Source organism: Strigops habroptila, chromosome 4 (assembly GCF_004027225.2).
Source record: "Strigops habroptila isolate Jane chromosome 4, bStrHab1.2.pri, whole genome shotgun sequence".
Lineage (NCBI taxonomy): Eukaryota > Metazoa > Chordata > Aves > Psittaciformes > Psittacidae > Strigops > Strigops habroptila.
In genome coordinates, this window is record NC_046358.1 from 20,322,145 (window position 1) to 20,337,847 (window position 15,703).

The 15,703-nt window shown below is 43.2% G+C and overlaps 1 protein-coding gene across 1 annotated transcript; it reads right to left on the minus strand.

Annotated features, from left to right (window-relative positions):
• Window positions 1–960: 960 nt before the first annotated feature.
• On the minus strand, window positions 961–14,595 carry CLBA1 (clathrin binding box of aftiphilin containing 1). Its single transcript, XM_030484617.1, has 6 exons — window positions 14,366–14,595; window positions 12,558–13,237; window positions 8,996–9,144; window positions 7,045–7,174; window positions 5,668–5,781; window positions 961–2,136 (listed from the first exon to the last, which is right to left on the minus strand). Exons 2-6 carry the CDS (start codon window positions 12,960–12,962, stop codon window positions 1,981–1,983), a joined length of 954 nt encoding a protein of 317 aa, XP_030340477.1. The 5' UTR covers window positions 12,963–13,237; window positions 14,366–14,595; the 3' UTR covers window positions 961–1,980.
• Window positions 14,596–15,703: the final 1,108 nt, after the last annotated feature.

Sequence of the window (15,703 nt, forward strand, 5' to 3'; positions counted from 1 at the left end):
TGCTGAATCATAAAAGGGCTGAAACCCTTTTTTCCCCCCATCTGCACCCTGAACAGGGCTGAAAAACCTGCTGCTACAAGGCAAAGCTGATGTTACGCCCTTCTCCTGGGGTAACAGTGCAAAAAGCTCATCTATAGCTTCATCCGCTGTTAGCAAAAGCAAAACCAAGCTTGAACGCTCAGAAGGAGGACCTCCAGGCCCTGGTGCCATTTACTATTTTATAAGTTCATGATTACTGGCTATTTAATACATGTTTAACTGCTCTGAAAGACCTAAATGGGGTCTACAAGAATGTTGAAGAGCATCTTTTTACAAGGGGATGTAGTGACAGGACATGGAGAATGGCATGGGGAACTGAAAGCGGGGAGATCAGATTAGATATTACTGTGAGGGTGGTGCGACACAGTACGACACTGCGACACTGGCACAGGTTACCCAGAGAAGCTGTGGCTGCCCCATCCCTGGAAGTGTTCAAGGCCAGGTTGGCCGGGACTTTGAGCAACCTGGTTTAGTGGAAGGTGTCCCTGCCCACGGCAGGGGGTTGGAACAAGATGTTCTTTAAAGTCCCTTCCAACCCAAACCATTCTGTGATTCTATGAATTGAAAATGAATTAAAATCCAATGTTAAATGAAGACGTTGACCCTGGTCTTGCAACCACACTGAGTTTTCGGTCTGGCACTGCAGAACGCCCTCTAGGACCGGGGAAGCTGCTCAGCCACTTTCAAATAGTGCTTTCCCAGATGGCTTGTTACCATTTGCTGAGTAACCAATTCACCATCCATTCCATGCGAATAGCGCTGAGCCGTCACAAATATTACTAAAGTTATAAGTTATTATAGCAACTGTAGTTTCACTGCTGAACAGTTTACTAGACTAAGGGCTGGAGTCTGCCAGTGCTTTATAGTATTTTTAATTCTAAGAACAGAATAGGCACATCATTAAATAATTAACTGACTTAGTTTTGGAATATTCAGGTTTATTCCCTGCTTTTAACACATAAAATATCATTTGCAGTGCTCAGGAACTCTTTAAAAGCCATACAAAATTCTCACATTCAGAATGGCCAAAGGAGTAAATAGGTTAGTAACCTGCGTAAAAGTTATTACCAGTGAATAAATAAAGATGCTGCAGTTGGCAAGGAAGTACCATGGATTACATGGATGACAGTGACGTGCATCCCCTCTGGCACTCAAGCACGCAGAAAGATGGGCGACACAGTTGATAGTTACTATAAAATTTTAAAAGGGCAGCAATTTGCAGCCTTGTGCGGTGCAAGTCCTGAGCTACACCCCTGCTAGGCTTTAACAAGTGTGGCTGTGCGGGGTGGAGGTGTTTGGTAGCTGAATGAATCCAAGAAGTACTGTTAATGTCAGCTTCAGAGAGGCGATTTATTTCAGTTAGAAACCTATGCCAGAGCAAAACGTTTCACTGACTCTACCCAAATCACCACAGCAGGCTTTATCAGAAGTTAAAACAGTTTTGTTCGACTAAGGCTCAATGAAAGCCACCATATGTAGACAGCTCCTCTTGTTACATTCAGCAGTGGTGAAGTAACAGATCTCAGCTGATCCAAATGGGACCAAATAGAAGGAGTGATGGTGACAAGGCACACCTGACAACGCACCTGAGCTGCGTTTAGATTTTGGCAGGGAAAGGAGGTTTTTGATCAGAGGCATTAAGGCCCGAAAGGTCAGTAGTTCAGGTCCACTGCAGTACCCTTAAAGCATGACTGCAGTGGGATTTACTGCAAGAGACATGACTGCAGCAAAACTTAGTAGGGCAAAATTACACCTTTGACTTCACAGCTAAATATCTTCTAGTAACATGGCTTTAGGAACCTCATATACAGTAATATGTCACTTTCCTAAAGAACACGTGTAGTCTACAGTACCAAGCTAGTAACAAAATGAAGGTAAACTGCATTCAGTTCAAAAAGAAAACAAAATAATTAAAAAGTGCATTTGGTTCAACAAACATCACTACTGGAAAAATTTCATTTTTAGGTTGCATGCAGCAAAAATGTGCTTCTTCCTTGGGGTTGTGATATACTGCATGTTCCCATTTGATGATGTGGTTTTCAAGAAGAGGTCACAGGTAAAAAGATGACCATGTCTGGAATCTGGTGATACAGACAGCTGAGCGAAAAAGAAAAACTAAGTTAATTGTTTCCATCCTACAGTAAATTAATCACTTTCCATATTTCAATCTAATTTTTATGCAGTTTTCATAAAAATAAAATTATCAGTTAAAAAGGGACATAACTAGGAAGATAAATAGAAATCATTCCACTGTATGATTTAACTTAGAAGTAGAAATGGCAACATATGCTTCCTGATGAGACAGGAAGCTTTGAGACACAAGCTGCAGGGCTTGTTCTTTCTCTTCAGAGGCTTCTCCAGAAAAATACTGTCCATTTACCTCAACTTTGTATCATGCATGACTCTTTTTCTCCTTCATCTACTTTGAACCACTTCTCCTTTGCCTAAACCCTGCCTCTGTATTTTACACATTTCAAGTATGTCAGCTGCTGGGATCCCACCCTCATGTAAAATAAAGACAAAAGCAGAACTGAGTTATGAAGGAATAAGCTAGAGAGTCTCTTTTGGTTTTCTTTCTGAATTCTCTAGACTAACAACTCTTATGTACAAGGTTCCCAGAATGGTTACACATCTTCATTGTTCGATGCAGTAAACAGAATAAAACAGCAATGAAAGTTCGCCTCAAACTGTGCATCTCCACAGCAACAACAGTTGCTCAAGTTTATTTTCTACTGAGGAAGGGACCTTGACTTCAGAATATTCATCACAAATACTCTGTTAAAACCAGAATGCAACTGATCTTTTTTTATTTTGGATCACCTGCTACGCGCTCAAGAGTGTTGCATCCCACCTAGAAGAAAGTGCAGCAGGAGGGCCAGGAGACCTCCATGGATGGACAAGGAGCTGCTGAGGAAACTTAGAGGGAAAAAAGAAGCTTATAGAAGGTGGAAGCGAGGACAGGCGGCCTGGGAAGAATAGAGGAACATTGTCCGGGAAGCTAGGGACCACGTTAGGAAAGCTAAGGCCCAGCTAGAATTAAACCTGGCAAGGGATGTAAAAGATAACAGGAAAGGATTCTATAGATATGTAGCAAATAAAAGACAGACTAGGGACAATGTGGGTCCTCTCCGGAAGCTATCGGGAGAACTGGCGACCATGGATTTGGAGAAGGCTGAGGTTCTTAATGACTTCTTTGCCTCAGTCTTCACTAGCAAATGCTCTGACCACACCATGAAAGTCTTGGAAAGCAAATGCAGGGACTGTGAGAATGAAGACCTTAGGCCCAGTGTAGGAGAGGATCAGGTTTGAGACCATCTTAAGAACCTGAATGTGCCCAAGTCCATGGGACCTGATGAAATCCATCCACGGGTCCTGAAGGAGCTGGCGAATGAAGTTGCTAAGCCACTGTCCATCATATTCGAAAAATCCTGGCTGTCAGGTGAAGTTCCCGATGACTGGAAGAAGGGTAATATAACCCCCATTTTCAAGAAGGGGAAGGTGGAAGACCCGGGGAACTACAGACCAGTCAGTCTCACCTCTGTGCCTGGCAAAATCTTGGAACAGTTTCTCCTGGAAAACATGCTAAGGCACAGGCAAAACAACGAGGTGGTTGGTGACAGCCAACATGGCTTCACTAAGGGGAAATCCTGCCTGAACAATTTGGTGGCCTTCTATGATGGAGCCACGGAACTGATGGACAGCGGCAGAGCAGTTGATGTCATCTACCTGGACTTGTGCAAAGCGTTCGACACTGTCCCGCATGACATCCTTGTCTCTAAATTGGAGAGACATCAATTTGATAGATGGACCACTCGGTGGATAAAAAACTGGCTCGATGGCCGCACGCAAAGAGTTGTGGTAAATGGCTCGATGTCCAGTTGGAAACCTGTAACGAGTGGTGTCCCTCAGGGATCGGTGTTGGGACCTGTCCTGTTCAACATCTTTGTCGGCGACATGGACAGTGGGATTGAGCGCGCCCTCAGCAAGTTTGCCGACGACACCAAGCTGTGTGGTTCGGTTGATACGCTGGAGGGAAGGGATGCCATCCAGAGGGACCTTGACACGCTTGTGAGGTGGGCCGATGCCAACCTTACGAAGTTTAACCAAGCCAAGTGCAAGGTCCTACACCTGGGTCGGGGCAACCTCAGGCACTGCTACAGGCTGGGCAGAGAAGAGATTGAGAGCAGCCCTGCAGAAAAGGACTTGGGGGTGTTGGTTGACGAGAAGCTCAACATGAGCCGGCAGTGTGCGCTTGCAGCCCAGAAAGCCAACCGTATCCTGGGCTGCATCAAAAGAAGCGTGACCAGCAGGTCGAAGGAGGTGATCCTGCCCTTCTACTCTGCTCTTGTGAGACCCCACTTGGAGTACTGCGTACAGTTCTGGTGTCCTCAACATAAAAAGGACATGGAGCTGTTGGAGCGAGTCCAGAGGAGGGCCACGAGGATGATAAGAGGGCTGGAGCACCTCCCGTATGAAGACAGGCTGAGAGAGTTGGGGCTGTTCAGCCTGGAGAAGAGAAGGCTGCGTGGTGACCTCATAGCAGCCTTCCAGTATCTGAAGGGGGTCTACAAGGATGCTGGGGAGGGACTCTTCCTTAGGGACTGTAGTGGTAGGACAAGGGGTAATGGGTTCAAACTTAAACAGAGGAAGTTTAGATTAGATATAAGGAAGAAGTTCTTTACAGTGAGGGTGGTGAAGCACTGGAATGGGTTGCCCAGGGAGGTTGTGGATGCTCCATCCCTGGCGGTGTTCAAGGCCAGGTTGGACAGAGCCTTGAGCCACGTGGTTTAGGGCAAGGTGTCCCTGCCCATGGCAGGGGGGTTGGAACTAGATGATCTTAAGGTCCTTTCCAACCCTTACGATTCTATGATTCTATGATTCTATGATTCTATTTTTTTTTTACCACAACAGGGAATGACAATATTCCTTCCAACTTGCATTGCTTTAGCAAGAAAGAAATGAAGCTTATTACATCCTGTTTGACCAACAACATAAACACACTAACAACAAAGTATTTCATTTCTCTCTCAATTTTGTGACACAGCTTCAAAACAGTAATGTTCTCAAATCCTTACAGTTACAACATCAATTCTACATTCCTCGTAGAGTAACTCCTGTTTTCTCCGAGTGAAACAACTAAATCTGAATCATTCCAAGTATCTGAATTGCAAGTTTGAAGTAAGTGATTGAAATAAGTGATTTCTCCCTTACCATGTATTTTAGGAGCAGGTTACAATCCCCATTCTCAGTGACCAACATGTTGATACTTCCACATACACGCTGATCTTCCTTTGTCATCAGAGCATCCTGACTATTTTTTATATATTGCTGCTCTCTCTCAACCAACAAGTAATTTGGCCGGAAGTCCAGCTCACGTAACGAATAACCTTGTATTTCAGCATCCCCCATATTATGTTGCTCTGCATTTGGTACATTGTATTATACCTCTTCTGAAGCTGTCAGACAGGTTTCAAGGAGCAAAAAGCAGCTCCACATCCAAACAATTATATCAGGACCAAACAATTACATTAGGGCACATGCTAGAACAGCTGGCTAGAACAGCAGAGAGGAACATGTGAAATACACTCTGTGGTTCTTTGAAGCACTTACTTTCAGAGCAATTCTTACCTTGGTCTGGATCAGTGCTTTGCAGTCATTAATACTGAATCCATCAAATCTGAAGTCCTCAATATCTTTAACATTTGATTCCTCAAAAATGTCACCCTGTTTCTCCAAAAAGTCCTAATAAAACATAATTTACATTTTCTTTATGAAATTTCTATCTAATCTCAAAGCACATAACCTAAAGAGAAGTTTCCCTCAAAGTAACAACGACTACATTTTACCTCCTGAAGCTGTATCTTGATTTATTATGTGCTGTCCTTGCATTAAAACAATTTTATGCCAAAATAAGTTCTACACACATGAATTTAATTGACTTAAATTAATAAAAAAGCCATTTCCAAATAAAATTAGCCTTAAAGTACTCCAGAAAATAGCTGAGAAATGTATCTTCATCAGTATTGTTAAAAGCAATACAATTTTCCAGTACCAGAAAAGAAGTAACAACCTCAGTTTAAGCTGCCTGGGCATTAATTTAATGCCAGTGTATCTGTGGGAAAGGAACAGAAGGGGAGTTTAACTACGTTGGAGAAACGTCTCCCATTCTCTCCTGTTAAGTGACAGTTCTAAAAAAAAGTGACTTAAGTGCAGAATAGGTTCTACATCTTCAGCACTGTCATTCTGTTTGCATATAACTTGCATGAAAGGTCAAATATGTCCATAAAACCAAAATTTAACACAGTATTCCCGCCCCATACTTCAGCAATCAAATTATTGAGACAATTACTTCCACATGTGACTAATTCATCCCAACTAAATAACCAGGTTGAATACTAAGCCATCTCTGATACCTTTGTTTTCTCAAAACAAGTAAACAGAGACATTTCTTTTTGAGATATTTTCAGTACTGGTGGTTTGGTCTTGATTCAATTTAAAACAGACTCTTCCCTCAAGCCTTGCAAAACCAGATAGAATAATCTGAGGAAAAGGGAAGTGGAACACACTTTCAGTTCGTATAAAGTAAAAACATCCAGTAATTACTTTAACAGCCTCTCTGATTCAAATGTGATTTTCACTTAATGGAAAGATATTAGAGGCTAACAATTTTCTCATCCTCTGGGCAAAAAAAGAAAACATCTTATCGTGCACATATCTGAAAGCTGATTCTACATCTATACTAAAGCTGAATGTACCACCCAGCAACAGGGCACTACATAGTGGAGACTTCAATGTAAAGATGACCAAAATTTGATCCTGCACAACTTCATAGTTCCTTACACATAATGCTGAGCATACACTCAACTATCATTTTAAAAGGCTCTCTAAAAAACCTTGCAACCCAATCTAGTTCCTCGTGCATCTATCCCCATGTATAGCTTACAGAAAATGAGATTCATAACAAGGTGTTTATGCTGGCATCCTAGCAAACCATCGTTCAATTACCTTTTGATTTGCATCTATTCCAAGAACACTCAAGAGGTTTTCTTGGCAATGAGATTTACTCCAGGGATGTCTTAAACTGGGAGCATTATAAAAGTCTCTAAGTGTTCTCCATATGTTTCCAGAATCAGTGCTAGGAAAGAAAACACCATTTGAGGTTGTAACTTGTACAAAGTTTCCAGTGAACATATATAAATTCATTATTTTCACTACATACAGCCATGTACTAGCCTACCTTGATCTAAAAAGCAACTTCTCTTAAAACTCATTCTACATCCATTCACATTATCTACCCAATGCACTAGTAAGCTTTTGTGACAATTAACGGAAATAGTAGGTCAACATAACTGTACATTTGGGCTTCTCAGATAAGATGTGCATTAGAAGCATATTTAAGAGATTGTTATATGTCAACAACTTGCATTATTCAATTGCTTCTGTGACATGTGGGTAGGGTTCAGTCCTATTATTTCTGCATTTTGCATTTTCTGTCTCTCAAACCTTTCTCTTTCCTATCAGCCAACCTTCCCCTCTGCAGCAGCCCACTGGTCTGGTGGGTGACCTGTATCTGCTCTAGCCATGTAGGTACTACAAAACAAGCCAAAAGCACATGCTACTGAAACAGTACTTTGCATTCTTACATTGCATTCATCCTATATAAATCCAGTTGTTTTTTGCTTAGGACAGGATGCAATTATCACTGGTCTTCATTATTCACCACAGTAGATCAGGGCTTCTTTATCTGTAGCTGGTACTCCGCTATAATATTGCAGTCCTTTTTCATAGGATCATAGACCGGTTTGGGTTGGAAGGGACCTTAAAGCTCATCTAGTTCCAGCCCCCCTGCCATGGGCAGGGACACCTTCCACTAGATCAGGTTGCTCAAAGCCCCATCCAACCTGGCCTTGAACACTTCCAGGGATGGGGCAGCCACAGCTTCTCTGGGCAACATGAGCCAGCGCCTCAGCACCCTCACAGTAAAGAATTTCTTCCTAATGTCTAATCTAAATCTCCCCTCTTTCAGCTTAAAGCCGTTATCCCTTGTCCTGTCCCAACATGCCCTTGAAAGAAGTCCAGCTTTCTTGTAGCCCTGCTTTAGGTACTGGAAGGCTGCTCTAAGGTCTCCCCAGAGACCTTTTTTATATATATATATTTCTCCACAAGTTTGAGGCTAATTAAAAAATAACACATATATAAGGAACTTGCTGAAAGAATGCCTACATTAAATGTTGTAACTACATTTCTTGTGATACTTATGACATTTCCAAAGTATGGTTTGACCCAGCTTTCTAGATACAAAACCTACATACAAAAATAACTAAATAAATAAAGTGTTCAGTAGCTACAATACTGCTCAGAAGCTACTGATCCTCCAAAGAGATATAACAAATCTAAAAGTGTTCCAGCAGCCTTAAGAGAAAGCTAATGATACTAATTGCTATTAACATAACCCAAGGAAAGAAGCCAGACGCACCACAGATTCTGAAGCACATCTGGTTAAACATGAGAAGCTACCACCAGGGAAAATTGGGCAAGGTAGAAAAAACAAGAGAGTGGGTTTTCAGCAGAAGCAGCAGCAATGCTCCTGCCTCAGATGATGGAGAAGTCAGTCAGATGTGTGGTAAAGAAAGGACAAGCAAACAGGAAGAACAGGTTGCCTGTTGGGTCTTCTGGCATTCCAGAGGCTTAGTCATAAGAAGGCACATCACCAACAGGAAAAACCCTAAACAGGAATTTTTAATTTCTGATATATTCCCTTCCCTGTTTTTCAATCGCTAAAACACAATCCTTTTCCTTTAAAAACACAATACAAAACTGGCAAGATCTTTACGCTGAAGAGCATAGTGATTAAAAAGATTTTTAAGTTCACCTGCAAGTCCTGCTGATTTTTGAATTATGAAATAAAAGCTGAGGAACTTTGTAATTATTACTTTTTTTAACTGTTGATCATTACCAAAGTTGATTCTCCGTAAGTTCAGGAATCCCAACATCTTCATTATTTGTATCAAGTACTTGATCTAAGCTTCTTACGCTCTCTCTGGACTGTGATACAAAGACTTCTGGAAAGCTCAACTTAAATACATCCTCACAGCTCTGGCTTGCCTAGAAAAAACAGAGTTTTAGTACGTATGTTACACAGGCCATCCACACAGTTCATGCAGGACTTAGTCCAATGGCTAGAGTGTTTCTAGAGATTGTATTATTGTTTTTAAATTTTGCATTACTATTAACGGCACAGGGGGAATTAGCCCATAGTTCAGTGTTTTGAGTATTTACCTAGAATTAGAGGAGGAGAAGCAAGAGTCCAAGAGTTTCTAATGAACATTAGTCTTCAGCTACCCAGCTCCTAAGTTACACACCAGTTTGCCTATTGGCACTCAAGACTCCTTCTTCTGCTCAGCTAATTCAGTCCAGGTCAAAACCAATGCATACATCAATTCAAAAGTTTGTTTTGCTAACTTAGTATTCAAACACACCTAATTCAGCCAAGTGTGACATATTACTAAATGCTATAGTCACCAATGTGTAAGTCTGCATAAAAGCTGGGGTGAGTATATCTCTGTATACTTGCATTTGCACCAAACTTTTTCCAGCCTATGCTAAAAATTAGAGCCAGATTTACATACTTTTTCCTCCTCTAGCAGTCACGAGGAGTAGGTTTGGAGGACTGAACATAGCCACATGAGTGACCCAAACAGGGCTACGGTAAGTAACAGGGTTATCTGAAGAGCAGGAAATACATATACTAGGAGAAATGTGCATAATTTACATCCTATCCTAAAGGAATGTTATCGTGCCATCTGGTCCATAATGGCATGTTTGTCCTTTTATTCTTTCAAAGAAGGAATTAGTGCAATTTTCTGAATTGAAGTAATTAATTGGCTTCAACATCCTGCAGAAGGACTGGAATCTAAGAGCAGCAATGTTGTGTGAAAACTAGAGAATAAAACCAGTCAGTTTGTTTTCTTTGCCTAGCAATCAACAATTTAAACTGAAAAACGTAAGTATGGATGCTCCATATTTTGGCAGTTTCAGTTAATTGTAACTCAAACTGCTGAAATAAGTGGAGGTATTTCCACAGGTTCATTATACTGAACTCAAACAAGTGCAGTAAATACTGAGAGGGTACTGATTTAATTTAATGATAAGGGGGCAAAATCAGTAGAGCTGGTAGAAGGCTTCTATACCTCTGAGCATGCTTCTAGAAATAAATACGGTGCCCCACACTGCTGTCTCCTCAAGTAAGGCCTGGCTAAACTGCCTACCCTGAAGGGCAACTGCTGGGACATTCAAAGACTCCTGGGTAAAATCCTTTGAATCTTGCCCAAAGTGTCATAATACTTTAAACTGATTTATGAATTATTTCAGTAGATTTAACTTGCAACACAGGTACTATATGGAAGAGAAAGTTGTCTTGACAAGCACAATTTTGTGAAGCACACTTCCTAAAGCATACATGGAGAGTCATGGTCAAGGAGAAAAAACCAGCTTCCAAGTAGGTAGCAAAACCTGAATGGGATGGGAGCTAAGGAAAAATCAGGTAGCTGCTCTTGGCTGGGGGAGGGGGGGAAATTACAGCCACGGAAGTGTGAATTGAGTGAAGCACAGGTCTGCCTCATTTGTAATGTCGTCTTAGAACCTGTAATGCTACTCTGACATGCATACAAGTCACTGGCTTACAGTTTAGCCAAGCCAGATAAAATATGCAAGTTTTTTTATTACCTTTATTACTTGCTACTTCAGCAGGTGCTTCTAAAACAAAATTTGGGTATATTTCCATCTACCTTGTAATTTTAATTATAAAAATAGGAATGCACAAATTTCACGTTGGTGCTTTTTGACTAAATCCTCTATATCCTATTATATTAGAACACTCCAGCTTAAGGAAGTGCACTCTCACAAAGGCCGGTATTTAAAGAACACATGAAAAATCCTTAAAGTTATTTGACCATGTAGGCAAAATAAGCAGCTACTGCCAGGAAATCAGTGATTGTTTTCACCTTAAAACACATGATTCTGCTCCAGACTGACATGTCATTAGCTGAAACATTATGTGCTGAAGGTCAGACCTCTAGAGGTCTCTTCCAGCCTACCTGGACTTTTTTTTATTGACCATACACAAGACAGAGCCCTAACCCAAAGAGTTAATGACCTCAAATAAACAATACAGAAAACACAGGGATGAAGGACAAGCTATACTTATATCCTACACCCAAAGAAATCTCCAACAGCTCTGCAGCTATTTTTCCAGCCTGAGACAAGAAAAGCCGACTTGAAACTCTAGGCACCATTAACTTACTTAGCACATACTGGACATTTCCTTTTGCCTTTAATAAATGCAAAAATAAATCAAAGGCTTCTGGACAGAAAGCAATTCTATTTCAGCTCTAGTCATTACATACTCCCTCTTTTCAACATAAGACTTCTTGTCCCCAGTTTTCAGCATTACAAATAATTTAAATTCTCTGTTTGTGCAATCCCATAACCAGGTGCCTTGTGATCTCCACTCTACCAGTGCTGGACAGCTTATCCCATGTGTGTCTCTGTGCTTTCCCTATTAACACCTCTGCCACAGGTAAAGTTCCCAGACAAGAGCAAGACAGCCCATCTCCAGAAAACCCTCAGTTCCCTACGCACGCTAAAACTCATCTGGCAGAATACAAGTAGTAAGCTGCTATTGCTCCTCATGAACTTTGTGGAAGTCTTAAGTGATTGCTCTTTTTCAAATATTTTATTTCGGGATAAAAGTAGAAGGAGGGTCTTTTGTTTTATATGTTTGTATTTTCCATTTGTTACTTTGTTTCACTTTTGTGATGCCTGTTTGGCAAACATGGAAACACATCAATTGCAACAAGGTATAACCCTTTACCTGAACGTTTTTTTTGTGATGATAAGGACAGATTATTAGTTCTAGCATTGTATGAGAGAATGTAACATCCTATGCTAAAAAAAAAAAAAAAAAAAAGGAGAATTATACTAAATTATTTCTATTCACTTTTTTGTCATTAACTTCCACCCACAATCACTCTAAAATTCCAGAAAGACTGCCGGATTATTCAGGCAGTATATTAAGTAACAAAAGTTATTGTTTTTGCCAGTTTCTAACTCAGTGTTATGTTGCTTTACTTCGATCAGCTTGCAGGCAAGTCATACACTTTTTGACCCCCTTTTTTTGTTACCTATTTTTTGTTTCCTATGCTCATTCTTATCTAGCTTTTAAATTGTGTGAGCTTCAGGGCAAGGTTCATCATTTCTACATGCTTACTTATTCTTAGTGCCTAGAAGCAAAGTAGTGCATTACATTCTTTAAAGCTCTCCAGCAGGATAACTTAGGTATTTGTCAAACACTGTAAAGAAGTTGCTTTTCTTCCACTTGAGTTAGCTGCAAAGTAGCTTGACAGTTTCGCTCCCTGTACAACATATTCTTTATAGAGGAGACATTCAGATATAAATCTTGAGATGCAGAAAGCAGTAACACAAACATTTCTGGTCTTTGGTTTGCTATTAAAACATACCTCATTTGGAGAGCTTGAAGCCTCCTGTATCACACTGTGTAGAGATGGCTCAGAACAAACGTGATCAGTATTAGCGCTACAGTGTCCGCTGCTTAAGTCTCTATCAACTCCAGAAGTTTTTGTTGACTTCACCAAAATTTCAAGATTATGACTGAATCTCTCTGACTCACCCACGGACTCCTCGAAGCCTTCAAAATCACCCCAGGAACCGCTGGGTTCTGAGGTACTATAACTGCTCTCAGAAAACCCCTCAGAACTTCTCCCTTTGCTGTTCCCTACAGGGAGGCTTTGCTGCATGACTTCAAGATTAGTACTTTCTTTGTTAATTGTCCTTCCATTCAGGTTATAGTCACTTTCATCAAAAGACGTACCACCTACTTCAACTGCCAGGTTTTTTAGAGACATTCGGTGCAATGTGTCTGTATCAGTAAGACTTTGACCTAGTGACAGGTTCTGCACCTTTAAGGAAAATTAATTTGTTGAAATCTGTACTGCAAAAAAAGCTACTGAAGTTCAGTTGCAATAGAAACATGAGTGTTTCCAAAACAGAATCAAATTCCCCATTTCACCCCAAAGAATAATAACACTGCTAAATCAAAACAGGATGTCCTTCAGGCTTTCCTCCGGTAACCAGCATACATGCGTGTTATTCAGTCTCACTTTCTGTGTAGGTTATTAGCCTGAAAAGAAAGAATTATAAATAAATACTTCTGTGATAAAGGCTGTGTTGGAATAAAGAAAGATAGCTGATAAGGAAGGAGAAAGAACGCTCAGGTTAAAATTAACAAATTCCAGTATTACACAACTGAAAATTGCTTTAGGCAAAATTATTTAAAATTCACACTGAGCTATCTGCCCACACCACAAGCAAGCCATGGAATTAGTGAACAGTATTCAGCAAACACTTAACAGAAGTTGTTGGATATTAACTGAGTACTGATTGAGTATGCAGGAAACAAACTAGAATAATTATAGACAATATCTGACACTTATTAAATATTTTCTGTAACTATTACCTTTTACTATAACTATTTCATCCGCACCATGCATACTCAAGCAGTGCTCTTTTTGCCTGCCAGGGCTTTCCCTGTCCAAACGATTACTGAAGCGGAGAACGTGACTTGCAGCGACATGGGCTCTGGCCGTTTAATCCTGTGAAAAACATAGTGCTGCAACTATTTAAGCAATTAAGACAAATTTAACAAGTTCAGTTTGACGTTTGTAAATTATACAGGCAATACTGCATTTATCATACGGATTAATCACATCTCCCCAAGCACTTTACGGACTGAGAAGCTGTTTTGGGGTAAGGTTTGGAGTTTCACTAAAACTCCTTCGGAAAGACCGGCTGCTACTGGGTGTTTTCCGTGCTTAACAACCCGAATAAATCTGGGTTTTTTCTTCCCAAAGTTCACTTCGAAGGTAGCTCAGGGCCGGCCGGGCACACACCGGGGTCCGCCTGGACCCAAGCCCACCCTGCCGCGACGCGCACGGCTTTGAAGGGGTCCGGGCTCGGAGCGAACAGCCAGGGCACGGGAGCCGAGAGCCCGACCCGGCCGAAGCGGAGCCGCCGGAGCTGCACCCGGGGGAAGAGGCTCCTCCACCCGGGCTTCCCACCGCCCCGGCTGGGCGCTGGCACCTGCGCCCGCGCAGCGGCACGGCGGGCCTCTGGCCCCACAGCGCCCGGGTCCGGAGGGCCGCTCCGCCGCGGGGGGTGAGGGGGAAGCTGAGCCGCCGCCGGGGCACCCGGGGGGCCTGAGCGCACCGGCCGTTGGGCCGCGCCGCTGCCCGTGAGGAAGCCGCCTTACCGCCGATCCCGGGCCCGGCCCGCGCTGTGCCGCGCCGCACCGGCAGGTCGCCAGGGGCGGGGCCTAGGTGTGCCGGGCGGGGCGGCGGGGCCGCTACCGGCCGGGGCGGGTGCTCGCGGGGCGGAGCAGCGTCCCCGGGCCCTGCCGGCGGGCGGAGGGGACAGCTCCCCCAGCGCCCCGGTGTGGCGGGGGAGCCGGCCCCCCTCTGGCACGCCAGGCCTCGGCCCGCCCCGGGGAGCAGCCAGGGGCCGCAGCCCCTCCTCAGCGTTCTCGCAGCCGCGTCCGGCTTCGGCTCCGTTGTTCTCTCGCTCTCTGTTTCGACAAGTACTTCCCCGGCTCTCCGGCCTTGCCCTTGGGCCTCGGTCATTGCGGTTGTTGTCACCGGCACCTCCCGTGGGTTAAAGCCGCCCTGCCGTCTTTAGCCAGAAGTCAGCCGCCGCCCTCCAGGGAGAGGCTGACTTTAAACCCCCGATGTGAAAAAGAATTCACGTTTTTCCAGCTTCTTCTTTCTAGCCTTGGGTGACATGTTCTAAGGTGAAGCGTCCCTGCCCATGGCAGGGGGGTTGGAACTAGATAATCTTAAGGTGCTTTCCAACCCAAACCATTCTATGATTACAAAATTCCAGGGTACGGACTTTAAAAAAGTAGCAATCAATCCACCCAGTAACATAACCTCTTGGTAAAATGGTAGGAACACGCCAGCAACAGTCACTCAGGATTTCCTCTTCCTCTCTCCCTCCTTTTGCTCCCGAAGGTGTCTTGGCTGCTCCTCCTCCTTCTCTGCTGAGGCACTTGCATCAGGTGAAGGCAGAAGCTGTGTGTCTGGTCGCTGTGTTGGGGTCACCCCCCAGCCGGGGGTGACCATCGCTTCTTGCCCGCCTCTTGAGGAGCAGAGATGTGGGCTGGACGCGGCGTGCCCGAGGCTGGCTGCTCCTGCACCTGGGGGCAGAGCGAAGAGGGCGAAGAAATCTCCTCAGCCTTCTTGTCCTCGGGGCTCGGTTAAACATCCAGACAGGCCCAGGCAACAGGGGACAGTTGTAAAAGCAAGGGAAATGGTTTTCTGGAGCAAGGCCCAAAGCTTTTTCTATTCATTACAGGACGTATGTTTTCCAGCCCAGGCACAGATACATGCACTCCCACACATCTGACTTTCATTCCAGGCCGTAGTGCTTTATCTGAAGGCAAGAGGCTGAATTTGGGAGTAATACCCAGAGGCAGAGCCAAAGAAACTTCATTGGCAAGTTTCTGAAAGATTTTTAAAACCCGTTTTCATTTTGTTTGGAGCAGTTTCCTACCCTCCGTGGCCATCCTGTGGCAGCCCGCAGCTCTGAGGATGTC

Bases quoted from the DNA above. Each gene is read 5' to 3' on its own strand.
- CLBA1 (XM_030484617.1), bottom strand. From the start codon at position 12,962: ATGTCTCTAAAAAACCTGGCAGTTGAAGTAGGTGGTACGTCTTTTGAT. The intron at 9,145-12,557 runs GTATGTTTTAAT...TGTTTTTTCTAG, and splicing joins CTTCAAGCTCTCCAAATGAG to GCAAGCCAGAGCTGTGAGGA. The intron at 7,175-8,995 runs GTAATGATCAAC...TTTCTTTCCTAG, and splicing joins CTTACGGAGAATCAACTTTG to CACTGATTCTGGAAACATAT.